Below are 22,584 nucleotides of genomic sequence, written 5' to 3'. Positions count from 1 at the left end.
GAACCAAATGAGTTAAAAGATAGAATATAAAATGTTATGACTACCTCCGTCTGGGTAGTTGGCTCCCTCTGCTTCCTTGTCGATGGTCAGTCCATGTGGGTAGATACTGTACGGACGCGAGGCCTTGTTCTTAAACACGATCTGCAGAGAGAGACCGACAGAGAGGACTGTGATGACACTGCCAAAATGGTGGAACGAGTCACTGTTGTTGTGTGCAACATTCAACATTCATAGTAAGGCAGCATACAGTAAGAGCAGTGTTCATAGCTTAGCTTCATATGGAAGAACCAGGCCAGGTCACGCCAGGCTTATGTGTGTTGGCTGGCTTGTTTCTGTGCGGGACTGGTAGGACGGTAATGTCCGATAAATAAAGATGGGTCTTGTCACCTGGACACATCAGTTCCAATGCTTCCAATGCTAATCCAGCACAATGAGAGCGGGATAGCCAGTAAGCTCATGGGCTCACAACAACTAGCAGCAGCTTCCATAACATTAATGGTAGTAGTCAGTGGCTAAAGCAGTTACACTGATGATTCCTGTAATGTTAGCTATTTTGCTGCAATGGGTTCAACCTTTGTTTCTGGATAAAGGTCATGACTTGCTGTTTTGCACTTCCCTTTAGGTGGTGAATAAGTAGACCCAAGACACAGTGGGTTATTTGGACATCTACTAGGATCTTGATATTATATTGATATGAAGATATGAAAGTAAAGTATTTGCCCGTAGAAGTAAATTGTAATTAAAATGGTTCTTAGCTAAGTAACCTAAGTGTAGGCAGACTTGAAAGGTCACTTGTAATAATATCATGAATGAACAATTGTAAACATAGTACTCAACAGAATAGGTAATACGCAAGTCTTGATTTAAACTTTTCCTAAATGCTTTATTAAACATACACACATGCACATTAAAACTAGCCATAAGTTGCTATTTTGCATGTGCTCTCAGGACATGTTGTGGTTGTGACCATCTTTGTAAAGAAGAGAGGCATGTAATGCACATGTATACAGTAGTACAGAGTCAGTTGTCTATTGTATAGAGGTGTTCAATTGCTCAAGTGTTGTCAGGTGTTGGTTCGAGTGTTCGAGTGTACAGTGATGCAAAGTCAGTTGTCTATTGTATAGACAAGGTGTCACGTGTTCACTTGTTGGTCCAGGAGGTGGCATGTGTGCCATTGTTATAATTAGAGTGATGGCCTATGTATAGTACAACCAGAGTACTATAAACAACTGACTCTGCACCACTCGAACCAACACCTGACAACACTTGAGCAACATTGAACACCTCGTCTATACAATAGACAACTGACTCTGCACTACTGTACACTATCACTTGAATATACACCTGACAACACTTGAGCAATTGAACACCTTGTCTATACAATAGAGAACTTACTCTGCACTACTGTACAGTATACTTGACATGTTATGTAATTGCACTGCCTGTATCATGGACACAGTTACAGCCATCCATGATCAGATACTGCTGTCTGGCCATGTCCTGTCCGGGTGGGGCTTGCACCTGAAAACCATCTTTGGGGGGGCTGGACATCAGCGTTGCACAGCAGCCGACACCTGACTGATGTTGCATCACAGTGTTCTCTGGCCTCAACCACACCAGGCATCCCAGCATCAAAGCTGCAAAAGAACAGAAGGGAGATAGTGCATTAAAATAGTGCATTAAAATATTGGCCACAAATAAAATACAACCATACCATGTCCATAAAATGGAATCGCTAATACATGACAATGATAATTACCAGAAGTGCTGGTAACTCAATGTTTGGGAGCTTTTTGAAATAGCTCCTCAGATGCTGGTGCCAGTTGTAGCTTTCAACAAGCACTGTGCTGTCCTCAAGTCCGACAAAGTGTGGGATGTTGACTTTCTTCACAGGAGTGCTGTCTCTCACCACCCCAGCAATGTCAGTAAAAGTCTCCACTCTGGTCTTCCTATAGTGCTGCTTGATCAAGCCATAGCACCAGTCAGGGGCAAACTTGGTGTGGCCTGCAATCAGGAAGTGTAGGTCCAGCTTCAGGTGAAGCGTGTGCATGGTCTGCCAAGCACAGTACCACAGCACAAAGTTGTTCTTGTTTTGTCCACTGCAGTTGTCACAATGAAGGTCCACGTGTTTCTCCAACTTCATAGTTGTTGAAGAAACGTAGTTGATGACTGCATTGCTGCTCTTGACGCCATCCCTTTGTCGATCAGGTAGTTCACTTGCATTTATGGTACCTAAACAGAAAAAAGCTCAATTAATGAACAGAAATACTGATCAGAAGCCATATTACAAGAAATTCCTAACTTGCAGATCCCATCATAATTGTAGGTTATGGGTTACGATTACTGGAGAAAAACATCCTCTCTTAATCCCTTCACTTTAAACTTAAGACATAATTACATACATGCAGGGGTCAACATTAACTTTTTAGCTCACCAGCCAAATGTCTGGTAGATGAAAAATTGTACCCGCCAAACCTTTTTTTCCCCAGCCAAAAATAACATTTATATGAAGCCTGTTTTGTGTCGCGTAGACATACAGTACATTTAAGCTGCATAATAACATGATATGGTGGTGAATAAAAACAGTGGTCAGAGCAGATTCCTGGTGCTACAGCACAGGTGGTGTTGTAGTCCTATCCCAGGGCTGTACATTAACTTTTTTAGCACATAGCACTGGTGCTACAGGGGTTGACAGTTCTGTAGCACTGAGCCAGAAAGTTGTAGCACAGGTATAAAATGTCCATTATCACCTCTACTGAACACAAGTTATGCAGTTCATCACTTAAAACCACCTGGAAAGGGCTGTTACTGTACATATACAATATGAAATAATAACAAATGTTTTCAGACAAGCATCTTTAGGTTTTCCCGGCTTTTGATTTTGCGGTGTCTTCCACATTTGGGTTATCTTCTTTTTCATTAATAATTTCAACATATTTTTCCTTTGCTCGTTTGTTTGGGTTTTTCTCTATGATCTGAATAAGGAACCAGTGTTTCCTGTGGAATTGATGTCTTGGTGTGGTGGTGCCAAGCTGAAGACAGCTAAAATAAGGAGGATTTCTATACCAAAGCGGGAGTCTGGGCGTCCTTCCCCAAAAAAGTTTCAGAGACCTAGTTTCTGGTATTCTGGTGACTTTTAAAGAATGAAAATAACAAAATCGTGAGACATATATAATTGAAAAGTATACTGAAACAGCATGTTTAGCCTACATGAAATACGCTTTCTTTAATTTTGAGTTATGGGGTGAGAATAATAGATAGAATGTTTTATTTAATAATAATAAAAAGTTATGTTTGATGCCCATTGATGCTTAACTGCATACTCATTCCTTCTAAATCATCACTCTTTCTAATCTCTCATCCTGCCCTGTCCCCTTCCTTCTCCTGCTCTCCTCTCAACAACCTCTATCCTCTCCTCTGTCCCTCCACTCTGTGCTGGTCCTGTCTTCTCCTACCAAAATCACTGCCTTTTTTACATTAAATAATAGGCTAGATTAGGCTACGCTTAACTGATATTTCGTTGCATTTGCTGTTGCTTTAACTGGCACTTTTAGGTGACTGGAGGAACATTAACGCAAGCTAGCGTCGTTAAACTTTAGGTTCTGCCAGCCAAAAAGACAGTCGCTCAATCAGTCAGTCAGGGCAGCGCCTCGATTCACTGCGGTCAAGCCAGCCTTCAATTCGGAAATACAAGTCATGTGGGCCACAGCCAATTCCCCTTTGCGCAAACATTAGCGTCATTACGGTAAATCGTTTTTTCTCTTGGAAGGACTTATCACCGTCGCATTCACCGACAAGTAGTGAAGTCAAATAACGATGGTTTGATTGAAGAAGTGAAAGGCGGTTGTGGTGTGGCATTTCAAAATAAAGGACCTCTAAATTGTCATAACTATATTTCCTTAATATTCAGATTAGAAATAAAAGGAAATCGCCCATAATACCGCACCTACTCCAATCCAGAGAGCTAGCAGACCACCCCTGGTTCAGGGTATATCCCAGTGATTTTCAGGACATTCTGATGTGGCATTTCAAAATAAAGGCTCTCTAAACTGTTCTATACAACCTACTGTTTCCTGCAATTTCAGGTTAGGATTAAAAGGAGACCGCCCATAATGCATCAACACTTCCACTTCAAAGTACTAGTAGACTACCTGAGGATGTCACCCAGTGATTTTCAGGACATTCTGATGTGGCATTTAAAAATAAAGGCCCTCTAAACTGTTCTATACGACCTACTGTTTCCTGCAATTTCAGATTAGGATTAAAAGGAGACCGCCCATAATGCATCAACACTTCCACTTCAGAGTACTAGTAGACCACCTCAGGGTGTCACCCAGTGATGTTCAGGACATTCTGATGTGGCATTTCAAAATAAAGGCCCTCTAAACTGTCCTATAAGACCTACTGTTTCCTGCAATTTCAGATTAGGATTAAAAGGAGACCGCCCATAATGCATCAACACTTCCACTTCAGAGTACTAGTAGACCACCTCAGGGTGTCACCCAGTGATCCTCAGGACATTCTGATGTGACATTTCAAAATAAAGGCCTTCTAAACTGTCCTATATGACCTACTGTTTCCTGCAATTTCAGATTAGGATTAAAGGGAGACCGCCCATAATGCATCAACACTTCCACTTTACAGTACTAGTAGACCACCTCAGGGTGTCACCCAGTGATTTTCAGGACATTCTGATGTGGCATTTAAAAATAAAGGCCCTCTAAACTGTTCTATACGACCTACTGTTTCCTGCTATTTCAGATTAGGATTAAAAGGAGACCGCCCATAATGCATCAACACTTCCACTTCAGAGTACTAGTAGACCACCTCAGGGTGTCACCCAGTGATGTTCAGGACATTCTGATGTGGCATTTCAAAATAAAGGCTCTCTAAACTGTCCTATACGTCCTACTGTTTCCTGCAATTTCAGATTAGGATTAAAAGGAGACCGCCCATAATGCATCAACACTTCCACTTCAGAGTACTAGTAGACCACCTCAGGGTGTCACCCAGTGATCCTCAGGACATTCTGATGTGACATTTCAAAATAAAGGCCTTCTAAACTGTCCTATATGACCTACTGTTTCCTGCAATTTCAGATTAGGATTAAAGGGAGACCGCACATAATGCATCAACACTTCCACTTTACAGTACTAGTAGACCACCTCAGGGTGTCACCCAGTGATTTTCAGGACATTCTGATGTGGCATTTAAAAATAAAGGCCCTCTAAACTGTTCTATACGACCTACTGTTTCCTGCAATTTCAGATTAGGATTAAAAGGAGACCGCCTATAATGCATCAACACTTCCACATCAGAGTACTAGTAGACCACCTCAGGGTGTCACCCAGTGATGTTCAGGACATTCTGATGTGGCATTTCAAAATAAAGGCCCTCTAAACTGTCCTATACGACCTACTGTTTCCTGCAATTTCAGATTAGGATTAAAAGGAGACCGCCCATAATGCATCAACACTTCCACTTCAGAGTACTAGTAGACCACCTCAGGGTGTCACCCAGTGATGTTCAGGACATTCTGATGTGGCATTTCAAAATAAAGGCTCTCTAAACTGTCCTATACGTCCTACTGTTTCCTGCAATTTCAGATTAGGATTAAAAGGAGACCGCCCATAATGCATCAACACTTCCACTTCAGAGTACTAGTAGACCACCTCAGGGTGTCACCCAGTGATCCTCAGGACATTCTGATGTGACATTTCAAAATAAAGGCCTTCTAAACTGTCCTATATGACCTACTGTTTCCTGCAATTTCAGATTAGGATTAAAGGGAGACCGCACATAATGCATCAACACTTCCACTTTACAGTACTAGTAGACCACCTCAGGGTGTCACCCAGTGATTTTCAGGACATTCTGATGTGGCATTTAAAAATAAAGGCCCTCTAAACTGTTCTATACGACCTACTGTTTCCTGCAATTTCAGATTAGGATTAAAAGGAGACCGCCTATAATGCATCAACACTTCCACATCAGAGTACTAGTAGACCACCTCAGGGTGTCACCCAGTGATGTTCAGGACATTCTGATGTGGCATTTCAAAATAAAGGCCCTCTAAACTGTCCTATACGACCTACTGTTTCCTGCAATTTCAGATTAGGATTAAAAGGAGACCGCCCATAATGCATCAACACTTCCACTTCACAGTACTAGTAGACCACCTCAGGGTGTCACCCAGTGATTTTCAGGACATTCTGATGTGGCATTTCAAAATAAAGGCTCTCTAAACTGTCCTATACAACCTACGGTTTCCTGCAAATTCAGATTAGGATTCAAAGGAGACCGCCCATAATGCATCAACACTTCCACTTCAAAGTACTAGTAGACCACCTCAGGGTGTCACCCAGTTATTTTCAGGACATTCTGATGTGGCATTTCAAAATAAAGGCTCTCTAAACTGTCCTATACAACCTACTGTTTCCTGCAATTTCAGATTAGGATTAAAGGGAGACCGCACATAATGCATCAACACTTCCACTTTACAGTACTAGTAGACCACCTCAAGGTGTCACTCAGTGATTTTCAGGACATTCTGATGTGTCATTTCAAAATAAAGGCTCTCTAAACTGTCCTATACAACCTACTGTTTCCTGCAATTTCAGATTAGGATTAAAGGGAGACCGCCCATAATGCATCAACACTTCCACTTCAGAGTACTAGTAGACCACCTCAGGGTGTCACGCAGTGATCTTCAGGACATTCTGATGTGGCATTTCAAAATAAAGGCCCTCTTAACTGTGCTATACGACCTACTGTTTCCTGCAATTTCAGATTAGGATTAAAAGGAGACCGCCCATAATGCATCAAAACTTCCACTTCAGAGTACTAGTAGACCATCTCAGGGTGTCACCCTGTGATTTATATGACATTCTGATGTGTCATTTCAAAATAAAGGCTCTCTAAACTGTTCTATACAACCTACTGTTTCCTGCAATTTCAGATTAGGATTAAAAGGAGACCGCCCATAATGCATCAACACTTCCACTTCACAGTACTAGTAGACCATCTCAGGGTGTCACCCTGTGATTTATATCACATTCTGATGTGGCATTTCAAAATAAAGGCCCTCTAAACTGTGCTATACGACCTACTGTTACCTGCAATTTCAGATTAGGATTAAAAGGAGACCGCCCATAATGCCTCAACACTTCCACTTCAGAGTACTAGTAGACAACCTCAGGGTGATCACCCAGCTATTTTCAGGACACATATGCCATTTCAAAATAAAAGCCTTCTAAATTCTAAAAAACAGCCGTTTTTGACACTTTAAAAGGCTTTTATTTTGAAATGGCACATCAGAATCTCGTGAATCTCTATCAGTCAGACCGTGAAGGTGTATACTACCACTGTGTAGTATAGAACCCGTTGCATTATGAGTAGTTTTCTATTAATCCTGATTTAATCCTGATTTAAGCAGTTTTGTTTTAATTTAGAAGGCTTTTAATTTGAATTGGCACATCAGAATCTCGTGAAACTTACTGAGTCAGACCGGGATGGGGCATACTACCATTGTGTAGTATAGAACCTGTTGCATTATGAGTAATTTTCTATTAATCCTGATTTAATCCTGATTTAAGCAGGTTTTTTTAGATTTTCGAAGGCTTTTATTTTGAAATAGCACATCAGAATAGAAAGGGCAGTGGCTAGTTTTCAGTGCAAAACTAGAATGGAGAAGTAAGATGCATCCTTCCCTCCACTAGTCTGGGGGTCCACCTCTGGCAAGTGGTAGTACCCCCTAGCTACCTGGGGTTACAGGTAAAAAAAAAACTGATGACAGAACATCTAAAAAGAAGAGAAATCCGGCCCGGAGGAAGCCCGGGGCCCTCATCTGGAGCCAGGCCCAGACGGAGGGCCCACCTGTGAGCGCCTGGTGGCCGGGCTTACCACAGAGCCCGGCCGGGCCCAGCCCGAACAAGCAACATGGCAACACCATCTCATCCTCCATTGTCCCGTGGGCCCACCACCCGCGGGAGGAATTGTCGGGGTCGGGTGCGCTGCCAACTAGGTGGCGGTGAAGGCGGGGGGCACCGACAGACCGGACCCGGGCAGCAAAGGCTGGCTCTGGGGACATGGAACGTGACCTCACTAGGGGGGAATTAACCGGAGCTTGTGAGGGAGGGAGCGATACCAATTACACCTGGTGGGGCTAACCTCCACGCACAGCACAGGCGCCGGAACCAAACTCCTGGATAGGGGTTGGACCCTGTTCTTGCTCACGGTATGAGGCGTAAGGCAGGTGTGGCTATACTAGCTAGCCCCCAGCTGAGCGCCTCTGTGCTGGAGTTCACCCCAGAGGACGAGAGGGTCGCCTCCCTGCGCCTTAGGACTGTGGGGGGGGGACTCTGACTGTGGTTTGTGCTTATGCACCGAACAGTAGTTCAGAGTACTCGGCCTTCCTGCAGACCCTAAGTGGAGTCCTATTTGGGGCTCCTGCAGGGGACTCTACTGTCCTATTGGGGGACTTCAATGCACACGTGGGCAATGATGGAGAAACTTGGAGGGGCGTGATTGGGAGGCATGGCCACCACGATCTGAACCCGAGTGGTGTTTTGTTGTTGGACCTCTGTGCTAGTCACGGTTTGTCCATAACAAACACCATGTTCAAACACAAGGATGCCCACAAGTACACCTGGCATCAGAACACCTTAGGCCGTAGGTCGATGATCGATTTCGTTATCGTATCATCTGATCTGAGGCCATGTGTTTTGGACAATTGGGTAAAGAGAGGGGCAAAGCTGTCCACTGATCACCATCTGGTGGTGAGCTGGTTTCGATGGCGGGGGAAGCTTCTGGACAGACCTGGAAAACCCAAGCGTGTAGTGAGGGTGAACTGGGAACGTCTGGAGGAAGAGCCTGTCCGGAGAGATTTCAATTGCCACCACCGGCTGAGCTTCTCAGGCATCCCTGTGGAGGTTGGGGACATCGATCATGAGTGGTCTGTGTTCAAAGCCTCCATTGCTGAAGTTGCGGCTGGGAGCTGTGGCCTGAGGGCCATAGGTACCTCAAGGGGCGGTAACCCTCGGACACCGTGGAGGACAGCGGTGGTCAGGGAAGCCGTCCGACTGAAGAAGGAGGCCTTCCGGGTTATGTTAGCCCGGGAGACCCCAGAAGCAGTTGCAGGGTATCGACTCGCCCAGAGGGCTGCGGTTTCGGCCGTGACCAAGGCAAAGCAGCGGGTGTGGGAGGAGTTCGGAGAAACCATGGAGAAGGACTTTTGATCGGCACCAAAGTGTTTCTGGAAGACCATCAGACACCTCAGGAAGGGAAAGCGGGGGACCATCCAAGCTGTATACAGTAAGGAGTAGACACTGCTGACCTCAACTGAGGAGGTTGTTGAGCGTTGGAAGGAGCACTTTGAGGAACTCCTGAACCCAACTAATCCACCCTCCATCGAGCCGGAAGATGATGGAGGGTCAACAATTTCCTTGGAGGAGGTCGCTGAGGTAGTCAAACAACTCCACAGTGGCAAAACCCCAGGGACTGATGAGATCCGTCCAGAAATGCTGAAGGCGCTGGGTGTTGAGGGGCTGTCTTGGTTGACACGCCTCTTTAACATTGCGTGGAAGTCTGGGTCAGTGCCAAAGGAGTGGCAGACTGGGGTGGTGGTCCCAATATGCAAAAAAGGGGACCAGAGGGTGTGTGTCAATTATAGAGGCATCGCATTACTCAGCCTCCCAGGGAAAGTGTACTCCAAGGTGCTGGAAAGGAGGGTCCGGCTGATAGTCGAACCTCAGATCGAAGAGGAACAATGCAGATTTCGTCCTGGTCGTGTAACCACCGACCAGCTCTTCACTCTCGCGAGGATCTTGGAGGGGGCTTGGGAGTTTGACCAACCTGTCTACATGTGTTTTGTGGACTTGGAGAAGGCTTACGACTGGGTCCCTCGAGAGGTCTTGTGGAGGGTTATGCGGGAGTATGGGGTGAGGGGGTCCCTACTTAGGGCTATCCAATCCCTGTACACCCAGAGCGAGAACTGTGTCCGGGTCCTCGGCAGTAAGTTGTCTTCCTTTCCGGTGTGGTTTGGCCTCCACCAGGGCTGCGCTTTGTCACCAATCCTGTTTGTGATTTTCATGGACAGGATATCGAGGCATAGCCGTGGGGAGGTGGGTTTGCAGTTCCGTGAGCTGGGGATTGCGTCGCTGCTATTTGCAGATGATGTGGTCCTGATGGCATCATCTGCCTGCGACCTCCAGCACTCTCTGGATAGGTTCGCAACTGAGTGTGAAGTGGCTGGGATGAGAATCAGCACTTCTAAATCTGAGGCCATGGTTCTCAGCAGGAAACTGGTGGCCTGACCGCTCAGAGTAGGAATTGAGTCCTTACCCCAAGTGAAGGAGTTCAAGTATCTGGGGGTCTTGTTCACGAGTGAGGGAACCATGGAGAGGGAGTTTGGCCGGAGAATCGGAGCAGCTGGTGCGGTTCTGCAGTCGCTTTACCTCACTGTTGTGACAAAAAGAGAGCTGAGCCAAAAGGCAAAGCTCTCGATCTACCGGTCTATCTTCGTCCCCACCCTCACCTATGGTCATGAAGGATGGGTCATGACCGAAAGAATGAGATCACGGATACAAGCGGATGAAATTAGTTTTCTCCGGAGGGTTGCTGGGGTCTCCCTGAGAGATCGGGTGAGAAATTAAGTCATCCGGGAGAGACTCAGAGTAGAGCCGCTGCTCCTCTGCGTCGAAAGGAGCCAGTTGAGGTGGTTCGGGCATCTAGTGAGGATGCCTCCTGGGCGCCTCGCCTCCCAGGAGGTGTTCCAGGCGTGTCCAGCTGGGAGGAGGCCGCGGGGTAGACCCAGGACTAGGTGGCGGGACTACATCTCCGCACTGGCCTGTGAGTGGCTAAAGATTCCCCAGGCGGAGCTGGTTGATGCTGCTAGGGAAAGGGATGTCTGGGGCCCCCTGCTGGAGCTGCTGCCTCCGCAACCCGACCCCGGATAAGCAGATGAAGATGGATGGATGGACATCAGAATCTTGTGAACCTTCATGAGTCAGACTGGGACGAGGCCTACTACCACTGTGTAGTTTAGAACCCGGTAGTTATCTTTTAAGTCTGATTTTATCTTGATTTAAGCAGTTTTTGAGAATTTAGAAGGCAGTTATTTTGAAATGGCACATCAGAATCTCGTGAAACTTCATGATTCATACCGAGACGGGGCCTACCACCACTGTGTAGTATAGAACCCGTTGCATTATTGGTAGTTTTCTTTTAATCCTGATTTAATCCTGATTTAAGCAGTTTTGACACTTTAAAAGGCTTTTATAGTAAGTAAGTAAAAGTTTATTTGTATAGCACCCCTCTCAGCACGAATGCACAGATTGCTTCACATAAGGTGCAGGTGACAAAAAGTGCATAGTAAAATAAACTAGAAAGTACATTTCATGGAGAAAATGTGAGGTGGGCTACCTGCTGCAGTTGTATGTAACAGCTACTGCTAGTACTACTGCAGACCGGCCAATCTCCATGCACCCACCGGAAGACCGTGCATCTCTAGCCCACTCAGGGGGGTCTGTGGCGTGGTGGCGAGACTCCGAAGTGGGTTCTGTGGAGTGAAGATCATGTGTCTCTATTCCACTTTGGCTGAGTTCTGTGCTACCACATTAGTTATAAAAGGGTGCCTGTACCTTTAAGAGAGGCTGCACATACACAAATTCAAAAAAGCAACAGCTGCCACCACTCTAATCCCAACTGACACTCTGATCCTAGACATGGTCTGCTTCAGACAGCTCTATCGCAAACACTATAAATGTTACAGCTTATATATCGACACCATAGGAATCCTGAGAACTTGCAGAACATTTCTAGGTATAATATGTCTGTATAGCTTAAACACTGTAGGCATGGCAACAAGTTAGAAAAAGGGTACAAATGCAAAATTAGCAGCTCAAAAGTTAGTGTGGCACCATATGTTTCAATGGGGAACGCAGATGCCGAACAAATCATCATACCTCAAAAACGGTAAGTCACACAGCTTAGATACTTACATTGTACGAATCAGCACAGTTGTGTGAACGTTTTGATGTATATGTGTATGAGCTGTTAAAACTGTAGGCATGGCGACAAGTGTTGAGGAATTTACATCCAAACACCTTAAACCTTTGTCCTCTCACTTCTCTTGTAATTCATCACCTCCCCCCAAATATTCACATAGCTGTGCTAACATACAAAATGGCTTCCAGAAGGCCATCTGTCTACTCTAGAATAACCATCCTTTGTCCCTTTGTCCCTCTTAGAAACTACCGCCTTTTTCTCATGTCACATGTCTTTACTCTTGGCCACGCCTGCCATTTCATATGTACAATGGAGTAGCCAATCACATCCTGGAAGCACCGTACCTTTGTTTTGATTGCATATAAGGCACAGCAAACCCATGAAGGCTCACTTCGCTGACGAAACCACCCTTGTTGCGTTTTCAGGAAGTCCTTGCGCTCGTATTGTTTTTGACAATAAACCAGACTTAACCTTTTGAACGAATCTTGGTAAATCCTTTTGACTAGATCAGTTAAAATACTATCACAGTTGGCGACGCGGATGAAAGGGAGGACTGCCTGCGTGTTGCTTCGGGATTCCAGTGGATGAACTGGTGACAGACGTGTCGGTCCATTATAGTGGGCGTTGGAAAATCAATCTTCTCTCTTGCGCCAGAGCGCACGCCGAGATTATTTCCTCAGTTCTTCCACTGGATTCTTGAGGCTCACAGGTACGTTTAAACGAACCCTCTTATGGTTCTGAGTTGTATTTGCCTTGATTTGGTTCAGATTGTGTTGGTCTAGATTGTTGAAAACAGAAACCCCGGCGTGGGTATTTAATATTTAGTAAGTAACTATCTAAGGAAGTTTGTGAACAGCAATAGATATTTATATCGTATTGTCCTTTGACTTCGTCCTTGTTTCGTTACGAGGGTATAAGCAGTTCAGAAGAAGTGTGAGTTTTTGGTCTAATACGCCAAAGAGTTGGCACAGAACGTGTTTCCCTTTGGCCGGTCGCGGGTGAAATTAAAACCGCAGAGATGTTTCCTACCGAGGGTAGGGCGCGCATTGTTGATGTTTCGTTTCAGAACGATACCAACTAGCTTAAGCCTCATTGTTGATGTTTCGTTTCAGAACGATACCAACTAGCTTAAGCCCCGTTTGTTGATGTTTCGTGTTAGCACGATTGCCAACTAGCTTCGAAGTGATTGTTGATGTTTCGTTGAAGAACGATTACCAACAGATGTAGCTACGGGAGTGATTGGTGTTTCCAATCCGCGTTTCTGGGAGAAACGTTTTCCCCTTTGATCCCGGGTGGTTTGGTAAACCTAACGAGCGTTAGCTTTGACCAAGTGGCTGTACAGTGTTTGGTGGACCTAAACTAGGTTTAGCCTTGACCAAGTTGCTGGTGCAGCCGGGCATGCTTGTTGTAACGTGGGCCTTTGTTTCGTCTTATGTGTTCTCTGTTTGAGCCTCGGCTCTTGCCTTGTATGGTTTGTTAAGCGCGCCATGGATCCAGGTAAAGTATTGTAAGTATTTTTTACACTCTATAGACTGTTAAATTCGTAACTGCTAGATTTCCAGTAGGCTAGCTGGTTGTCTGGGAGACGCAGGAAAACTACTACTCCGGTGATCCGCCATTGAGCCAGAGAACAAAGGACCAAGTGGACTGGGTGAGTTACTGAGCGGTTTAATGTGTCTGTTTCTTTCGAAATTGTATTCTTTCCCGCCGTGAGTTAACTATAAGGTTTTCTTTCATTGCTGTTTTGGGGTTTTAGGCTGCGTCGTGTTTATTAGGGATTTGTTTCAGTATAGCTTTTATTAAACTGATTTTGCCCGCGCACGGCCAAAGACAACATCCGGGTCTTACATGCAACATTTTGGGAGCACCACTAGGTGTCCCTGTAACACCGGCTACTAACATATGCTATATGCAACAGGATTCTACTGCTAACTTGCATTTTGTCTAGCCCTGATGAGATTGTTGCGCTGAAGCATTATTCTGCGAGCGTTTGTTGGCAGATTTCGTTATGCGCTAAAGCATTTTCGATTTCTTACATCCCCATCTGACATTTAGTGTTAAATTTTTAGCTAAGATTCGGGCTCAGCTAGAGGTGGTTGAGATGTCTAGGTTAAGGGAAAAGCCTGTTAATTCTATAGACTGGTCTGCTTTTAAGATTTGGGAGAGAGTAGCACGAGAGAGGTTTTTAGGTCAGGAAGGAAAGATAAGGAGGTTCAGCAGACAGTCTCTCCGCCATTTCCCCAGCAGAATAACTCTGATTTAAAATTAGATTTTCCCCCCTCGACTCGTTGCTCCGTGCTCACACCCAACCAGGCTGTTGTTCTTCCCCATTTTCATGCTCCCGCCATTAGCCATGCCCCTTCTCTCTCCCCTCTACAATACGAGTTAAGCGCGCCCCTTTCTACGAGGTATTCGTCCGAACAAGAACAGGTCAGGAAGGAAGAATTGGCTAGAGCTATATCTGAGGCTAAGTTTAATTTGGAACAACTGCAAATGGCTAGAGATAGTCTGGAGGGACCGCAAATACAAGCGCCACTGATACGCTGCCCAAACCCTGTTCCTCGCCCTTCACAAATAAATTATGCAGCTGGTTATGCGGCCTGGACTCCAGAGATTACGGTTTATAGACCCTGGCGCTCTGATGAACTGCGTAATATAGCTAAAACCTTGCCCGATCCAACCAAAGACATGAACGAGTTCGAGAATCTTTTTAACAGTTTAGTTCGAATGTATGAGCCTCACGCCGAGGAAATCGCCATGATCATGCGACAAATACTTGGGTTAAAATGGATCGAAGTAAAAGAACCGTTTGATATAACGTTGCCTTTTTCTCATGTCGATTTTACTGGCCAAAACGCTGCGCTGTTGAACAGAATCAAAACTCTATTCCCTAAAAAGATGGATTGGGACCGTATCACATATTGTAAACAAAATTCCGATGAACACTTCGAAAAAATTTTGGGAACGGCTAGAATCAGTTTTCGCCGCACACAGTGGCATGGACAAAGCGAACGCCGATTATAAAAAGATTTTGAAACAACAGTTAATGAATAACTCTCTCTCCTCTTTGTCTGACCGAGTGAGGATGATATGCCACACCTGGGAATCAACTTCTCTCGGGGAAGTTGTTGATCATTTCCGGTATTCCGAACGCCTCCGACATTACATTGAACAACGGAATTTGAAAAAAGTCAAGGATGGTGCCGCTAGACTTCAGGCTGCTCAATTGAGACAATTAGACATTCAAAATAAAGGTGCAGGTCTGAAACAAAAACGGGGACGACGACAAAGGGAGAATAGGCAACGTAGCAGTAGGTCTAAGCATGTTCACAGGTACAGACAGAGTGGGAAAGATGAGGCATGTTTTCATTGTGGTCAATATGGTCACTGGATTGAACAGTGTCACAGTTACCGCAAGCTGAATGAAAAGGAAGAACCTCCGATTTGGGGTCGAGCGCCACCTGCTGGAGTTCCCTTGAACAACCCACAAGGGAGATTTTAACTAGCCAAGATAGAGACATTTTTTTTTTTTTTTTAAGGTAAATAAACAGGAGAAGACAGATGTAGCTGAGGACGTAAGGTTTGTGCATGATGGTGGGAGGATGAAATAGATGTAGAGCCTTTGAGTCTTAAGTTGTTGTTAATGTTTCTGAGGATGATCTTTTAGGTATTGGTGAGAACTCAAAAGTCTGACAGGGTTTTGAATAGGTTTTGATTTTAGGTTATGGTTTTCGCTTTGATTCAGGAGTTTATGTTTCAATAGTCAATGAATGGCCATAAGCTGTTCGTTTATGCATTCTACTGTATGAATTTCATTCACATAATGATGATGTGTTTGTGAGGAGTTGGCTTTAGGCCTTCCCCTCTGCTATATTGACCCCAGTCTGTGTTGAGTTATCTTTCAGGTGCTATGGACCCTGGGCGGCAGGTCTTTGAGGAGCCTGGATCGTGCCTTCCTGGGGACTGCTTGGAACCTGCTGTTTGTCTGTTTAACTGTTGTTTGTCTTGTCTATCTCTTTCTGATATATGTAGGAACATGAGGTTACTGGATGTTTAGCATCATATGTCATTTCTGTTTAAGCGGGTCTTGTTCGATAAAGCTTGAGGATGTCGCCTACATTTCACCTGTGTTTTTGATTCAGGTGTGTGTACACGTCTCCTTGGTTAGATTGTTCTGTTTTGTAGTAATTTAGGTTTAGTCTATTTCTATAGGATGTTCTGTTTCTGTGAAGTTCTGTGTTGATGTTTTCAGATTTTCCTGGAGTGCATTGTGTGGGCTACCAAGGAGTGGTTGCCCCTCGCCAGCATGAAGCTATGAACTGTGTGGAGTCACGAATGACTTGAGAGTCATTCTTGGACATTTCTGGAGTGTTCTCCCTGTTTCAGACGGGACAACTGTCGTTCCGGGAGTGATGGGTGAATGCCGAACCAGGAGACGGGCACAGGACCGGAGGTGGAGATGGAGGTTACCGACCTGTTTCCCTACAGATGGGCGATCTGGGGTTCGTGAGATGCAGGGCCAGCGCCATGTCACCAACTCACTGTGAGCGACAGATAAGTATGAAACAGGGAAGAGACCATTTTGTCCGAAGCGGTGCCCAATACTCTGTCCTCAAATGCAGAAGAGGGAAGTTTTAGATATACAAATTTTAGCTATACAAATGAAGCTTTGATGGATTTTTTTAATTAGTTAATTGTAAATGAAGCCAGTTCATTTTAGTGTCATTTCATTTGAGTGATGCATTTTTTTTTCCCTCATCTCTGTTTTATCCTGACTTCAGGGAATTTGTTTCTACCCTTAGAGGGGTGTTGTTTTGTTGAGACGAGAATGTGGTTATTTTATTTTATTTTCATAAAATCGCGAGAGAAATTCTAGAGCCAAATCCAATTGCCTTGATCATGACTGGGGACTGGGCGTGTTAAAGTCATTCTAACACTGCCCCTGATGTCACTGTAGGCTACTGCAGACTGGCTCTAATGACACTTGAACAGACACCCTGTTTAAGTTTTCCTGACTGAATAACAACATTTTTCCCAAAAGCAGGAGCTTGCGCTTAACCATGTTTCTGAGTATTTCCAACAGACTGCGGATAACCGTTCCTGACCAAAGAGGGGAACAGGGAGACCAGACCAGAGGACTCTCCTTTTTTCTCTTCTGTTTTGTCTCTGTTGTCTCTCTCATCTGTGGATCCACAGACGGAGCACTTCATCAGCCTGTACTGGGGGAGCGGGAGCGCCGAGGTGGCCCTCCAGCAGCACGACCCGGGCCGGCCCTACGTGGAACAGTACAGGGATGGACCGGGTTCAGTTCAAGAGCCTGTACGTGCTGCTGGCGCCCTGGCTGTGTGGTGTCCACACGGACACCGTGTCCCACCGCACCTTCACCCTGCTGAACCAGGACAGGGACTCCCTCCTCACCTACCGAGAGCTCGCTGGCTGACCGCTCTATGTAGACCTGCCCAATGAGGAGACAAGAGACTACCAGGAGCAGATGAGCAGCCTGAGAACAGGCCAGAAAACATGGAAGAGAAGTAGATGTTGCGGGAGGAACCTACCCATCAAAAATGGAACTGTCAGCACATCCTCGGCCAAGTGGGCCATGAGAACATGTTATGATGGATTTTATTGAACTCTCTCCATGCCAGGGATGTCTTCAACAGAGTGAGGACCGCCATTCCTGAGGCTAAGGAGGGGTTCCTGCATCACATCTCTCCTGGGGATTGGGTCCTGGTCCGGCACCACAGACGAAGGAGCTGGAACTCGCCGAGGTGGCTCGGGCCGTACCAGGTTCTACTCACCACGCAGACAGCGATCAAAGTAGCTGAGAGGACTTTGTGGATCCATGCAAGCCATTGCCGACGGGTCCAAGCAGCAGAGGACGGTCCACCAGGGGATCGCCAACACCAGGAGATCAAGGATGCAGCTGAACCAGAGGGCTCAGAGGCCAAAGCCATGGGCTGCCACACTTTCCTCTCCTCTGACGAGGAATCGGAGGAAAAATGACCTTGCTGGTCACCTCCTTCTCATGGTCGATATGATGGCAACATGGAGAAACTCCACAGCCATGACCTCACAAGATGCACCACACACGCACACACACCTGCACACACTGCAACTAACATTGAACATAACTGATTCAAACAACGCTACATTGAAGTTGCGATCTAGAAGAGAAGACGCCTTGCATTCCCCAGTGACATTCTATTGCCCAAAAGAGAAGTGTCACCTAAATGACTGTTGGATATACACTGTGAACAAGTTAACTCTGTGTGAACTCTGTTACACTCTACAGATGTCAAAATCCAAGACGATGAGCAATCGGAGAGTGACCTTGACAGTCACCGCCACACTCTCCTCTCCTCTGATGAGCAATCGGAGACTGACCTTGCCGGTCACCTCCTTCTCGTGGTTGTGGTATGACAACGTGGACAATCTCAACAGCAATGACTGCACCTCTAATCGCACACACTGGAACCTACATTAAACATTCAGAGACGCACACATGGAAGCTATGTTCCATAGGACATCACATGCGATTATTCACAACAAGAGTGAATGAACTTTGAAATTATCTTGAAAAAATATTACATTTGTTTACAAGAGTTACAATGGTTGAAACATGAGTTGATAAATAAGTTTGGGTTTTTCCTCTAAATTGACCAAGAGGTTTTTTTTGCCCTTCTTACACTGGTAACCATTTATCTTTTTTTGCCTTGTTAAATCAAGGTTTTTGGTGAATGGTTGTCCACTCTTAGACTATAAATAGTATATAATCATGTCATCTTTTTTACCTTGTTTCCTGTCAAATTTCTGAAACAAGGGGTTTTGGTGCGTGATTTTGCACGTGGAAAGAAAATAATAAAAAAAATATTTTTATTTTTATTTTTATTTTTTTTGCTCCACCTAGTGGAGAGATTATTTCCTTTCCACATGTATAGCATAGCTGACTGTTTACACTTTGTGTTTGGATTTTATATTTTATTTTTGTGTACCTGTTCAGGCACAAATGGGGGATTGTTGAGGAATTTACATCCAAACACCTTAAACCTTTGTCCTCTCACTTCTCTTGTAATTCATCACCTCCCCCCAAATATTCACATAGCTGTGCTAACATACAAAATGGCTTCCAGAAGGCCATCTGTCTACTCTAGAATAACCATCCTTTGTCCCTTTGTCCCTCTTAGAAACTACCGCCTTTTTCTCATGTCACATGTCTTTACTCTTGGCCACGCCTGCCATTTCATATGTACAATGGAGTAGCCAATCACATCCTGGAAGCACCGTACCTTTGTTTTGATTGCATATAAGGCACAGCAAAACCCATGAAGGCTCACTTCGCTGACGAAACCACCCTTGTTGCGTTTTCAGGAAGTCCTTGCGCTCATATTGTTTTTCACAATAAACCAGACTTAACCTTTTGAACGAATCTTGGTAAATCCTTTTGACTAGATCAGTTAAAATACTATCACACAAGTTAGAAAATCGGTACAAATGCAAAATTAGCATCTCAAAAGTTAGTGTGGCACCATACGTTTCAATGGGGAGCGCATGTGCCGAACAAATCGTCATACCGTGAAAACTGTAAGTCACACAGCTTAGAAACTTACATTGTACAAATCAGCACAGTTGTGTGAACGTTTTGATGTATAATATGTGTGTGAGCTTTCAAAACTGTAGGAGTGCCAGCAGTTTACAAAATGTGTGAATATTTTCAAAGCAACAGCTGCCAGCACTCTAAAAACATGATACTGAACATTCCACCAGCAGTTTCAATGTCACAAAAATTACTATTAAAAGTTAAATTACTAAAAAACTATTTAAAAAAAAATAAAAAATCTGAATACATCCGGGAAACAGCTAAAGAGATTTTAAAGTTTGAATGAAGTTTCTAGCACAAAGTATGAAGAAGTAGTTAAGGGCCAAAACACTGAGGAGAATAATAAGAAAGAAAGAAAGAAAGAAATAGTGGGAATATCACAAGTTGGGCTAGCTTTTACAAGCTAGACCACCTAATAACATTACAAAAAGTATACAAAGAGTGGGCAAATTCAAAGGCATTATGCCTTTGCCGTTGCATTATGGGTGTTTTTCTTTTAATCCTGATTTAACCCTGATTTAAGCAGTTTTTAACACTTTAAAAGGCTTTTATTTTGAGATCCTACATCAGAATGTCCTGAAGATCACTGGGTGACACCGTGAGGTGGTCTACTAGTACGATGATGTGGAAGTGTTGAGGCATTATGGGCGGTCTCCTTTTAATCCTAATCTGAGATTGCAGGAAACAGTAGGTCGTATAGCACAGTTCAGAGGGCCTTTATTTTGAAATAACACATCAGAATGTCCTGAAAATCACTGGGTGACACCGGGAGGTGGTCTACTAGTACTCGGAAGTGGAAGTGTTGGGGCATTATGGGCGGTCTCCTTTTAATCCTAATTTTAAATTGCAGGAAACAGTAGGTTGTATAAAACAGTTTAGAGGGCTTTTATTTTGAAATGCCACATCAGAATGTCGTGGAAATCACTGTGTGACACCTTAAGGTGGTCTACTAGTACTCTGAAGTGGAAGTGTTGAGGCATTATGGGCGGTCTCCCTTTAATCCTAATCTGAAATTGCAGGAAACAGTAGGTCATATAGGACAGTTAAGAAGGCCTTTATTTTGAAATGTCACATCAGAATGTCCTGAGGATCGATGGGTGACACCCTGAGGTGGTCTACTAGTACTCTAAAGTGGAAGTTTTGATGCATTATGGGCGGTCTTCTTTTAATCCTAATCTGAAATTGCAGGAAACAGTAGGTCGTATAGCACAGTTTAGAGGGCCTTTATTTTGAAATGCCACATCAGAATGTGATAAAAATCACAGGGTGACACCCTGAGATGGTCTACTAGTACTGTGAAGTGGAAGTGTTGATGCATTATGGGCGGTCTCCTTTTAATCCTAATCTGAAATTGCAGGAAACAGTAGGTTGTATAGGACAGTTTAGAGAGCCTTTATTTTGAAATGCCACATCAGAATGTCCTGAAAATCACTGGGTGACACCCTGAGATGGTCTACTAGTACTGTGAAGTGGAAGTGTTGATGCATTATGGGCGGTCTCCTTTTAATCCTAATCTGAAATTGCAGGAAACAATAGGTTGTATAGGACAGTTTAGAGAGCCTTTATTTTGAAATGCCACATCAGAATGTCCTGAAAATCACTGGGTGACACCCTGAGGTGGTCTACTAGTACTGTGAAGTGGAAGTGTTGATGCATTATGGGCGGTCTCCCTTTAATCCTAATCTGAAATTGCAGGAAACAGTAGGTCATATAGGACAGTTTAGAGGGCCTTTATTTTCAAATGCCACATCAGAATGTCCTGAAAATCACTAGGTGACACCCTGAGGTGGTCTACTAGTACTGTGAAGTGGAAGTGTTGATGCATTATGGACGGTCTCCTTTTAATCCTAATCTGAATTTGCAGGAAACAGTAGGTCGTATAGGACAGTTTAGAAGGCCTTTATTTTGAAATGTCACATCAGAATGTCCTGAGGATCATTGGGTGACACCCTGAGGTGGTCTACTAGTACTCTCAAGTACAAGTTTTGATGCATTATGGGCGGTCTCCCTTTAATCCTAATCTTAAATTGCAGGAAACAGTAGGTCGTATAGCACAGTTTAGAGAGCCTTTATTTTGAAATGCCACATCAGAATGTCATAAAAATCACAGGGTGACACCCTGAGGTGGTCTACTACTACTGTGAAGTGGAAGTGTTGATGCATTATGGGCGGTCTCCTTTTAATCCTAACCTGAAATTGCAGGAAACAGTAGGTTGTATAGAACAGTTTAGAGAGCCTTTATTCTGAAATGCCACATCAGAATGTCCTGAAAATAACTGGGATATACCCAGAGCCAGGGGTGGTCTGCTAGCTCTCTGGATTGGAGTAGGTGCGGCATTATGGGCGATTTCCTTTTATTTCCAATCTGAATATTAAGGAAATATAGTTATGACAATTTAGAGGTCCTTTATTTTGAAATGCCACACCACAACCGCCTTTCACTTCTTTAATCAAACCATAGTTATTTGACTTCACTACTTGTCGGTGAATGCGACGGTGGTAAGTCCTTACAAGAGAAAAAACGATGTACCGTAATGACGCTAATGTTTGCGCAAAGGGGAATTGGCTGTGGCCCACATGACTTGTATTTCCAAATTGAAGGCTGGCTTGACCGCAGTTCTGATTCGCATGTTGTAGGTACTCGCGCTTATGGTGTGGGCAGTCTCCTTGACAAATTATGCTTGCTGACTGACAGACAGCAGCGCACAAACTACGAAGATGGAGGCTCCACTTCGGCTCAAACATTGGCTAGGCTACTGGGTGTAGCTCCACGTCGTGTTTCTAGACTGTATTTTTTTTTAACGTTACATATTTATCACACTTCAACTATAGGCTATTTTTTACTTGTCCAATCAGACAACTGCATGAGGCACTTGCCCGAAGAGAGTTTACTGGTCCGGGGGAAGCTATAGGCTAGCCTACCTGACTGCTCTCACTTTATTTCACCTCACTCGTCCTCCCGGCTTCAACACGGGAAAACC

At 44.5% G+C, this 22,584-nt stretch overlaps 2 protein-coding genes across 2 annotated transcripts in view; both read right to left on the bottom strand.

The window, feature by feature from the left end:
• Positions 1-22,584, bottom strand: part of LOC311313147 (high-affinity choline transporter 1) — a gene marked incomplete at both ends in the record, with an annotated part of 94,399 nt that overhangs the window by 31,897 nt on the left and 39,918 nt on the right. The gene's annotated exons all lie outside the window — the stretch shown is intronic.
• The window catches only part of f5 (coagulation factor V), a 41,727-nt gene that overhangs the window by 11,534 nt on the left and 7,609 nt on the right, over positions 1-22,584 (bottom strand). Inside the window, exon 9 of the mRNA XM_084443675.1 lies at positions 45-141. Coding sequence (XP_084299801.1) covers positions 45-141 — 97 coding nt within the window. The remainder of the gene's footprint in view (positions 1-44; positions 142-22,584) is intronic.

This window comes from Borostomias antarcticus (genome assembly GCF_949987555.1).
Source record: "Borostomias antarcticus genome assembly, chromosome: 9".
Classification (NCBI taxonomy): domain Eukaryota; kingdom Metazoa; phylum Chordata; class Actinopteri; order Stomiiformes; family Stomiidae; genus Borostomias; species Borostomias antarcticus.
This window is presented reverse-complemented; position numbering and strand designations above follow the sequence as displayed.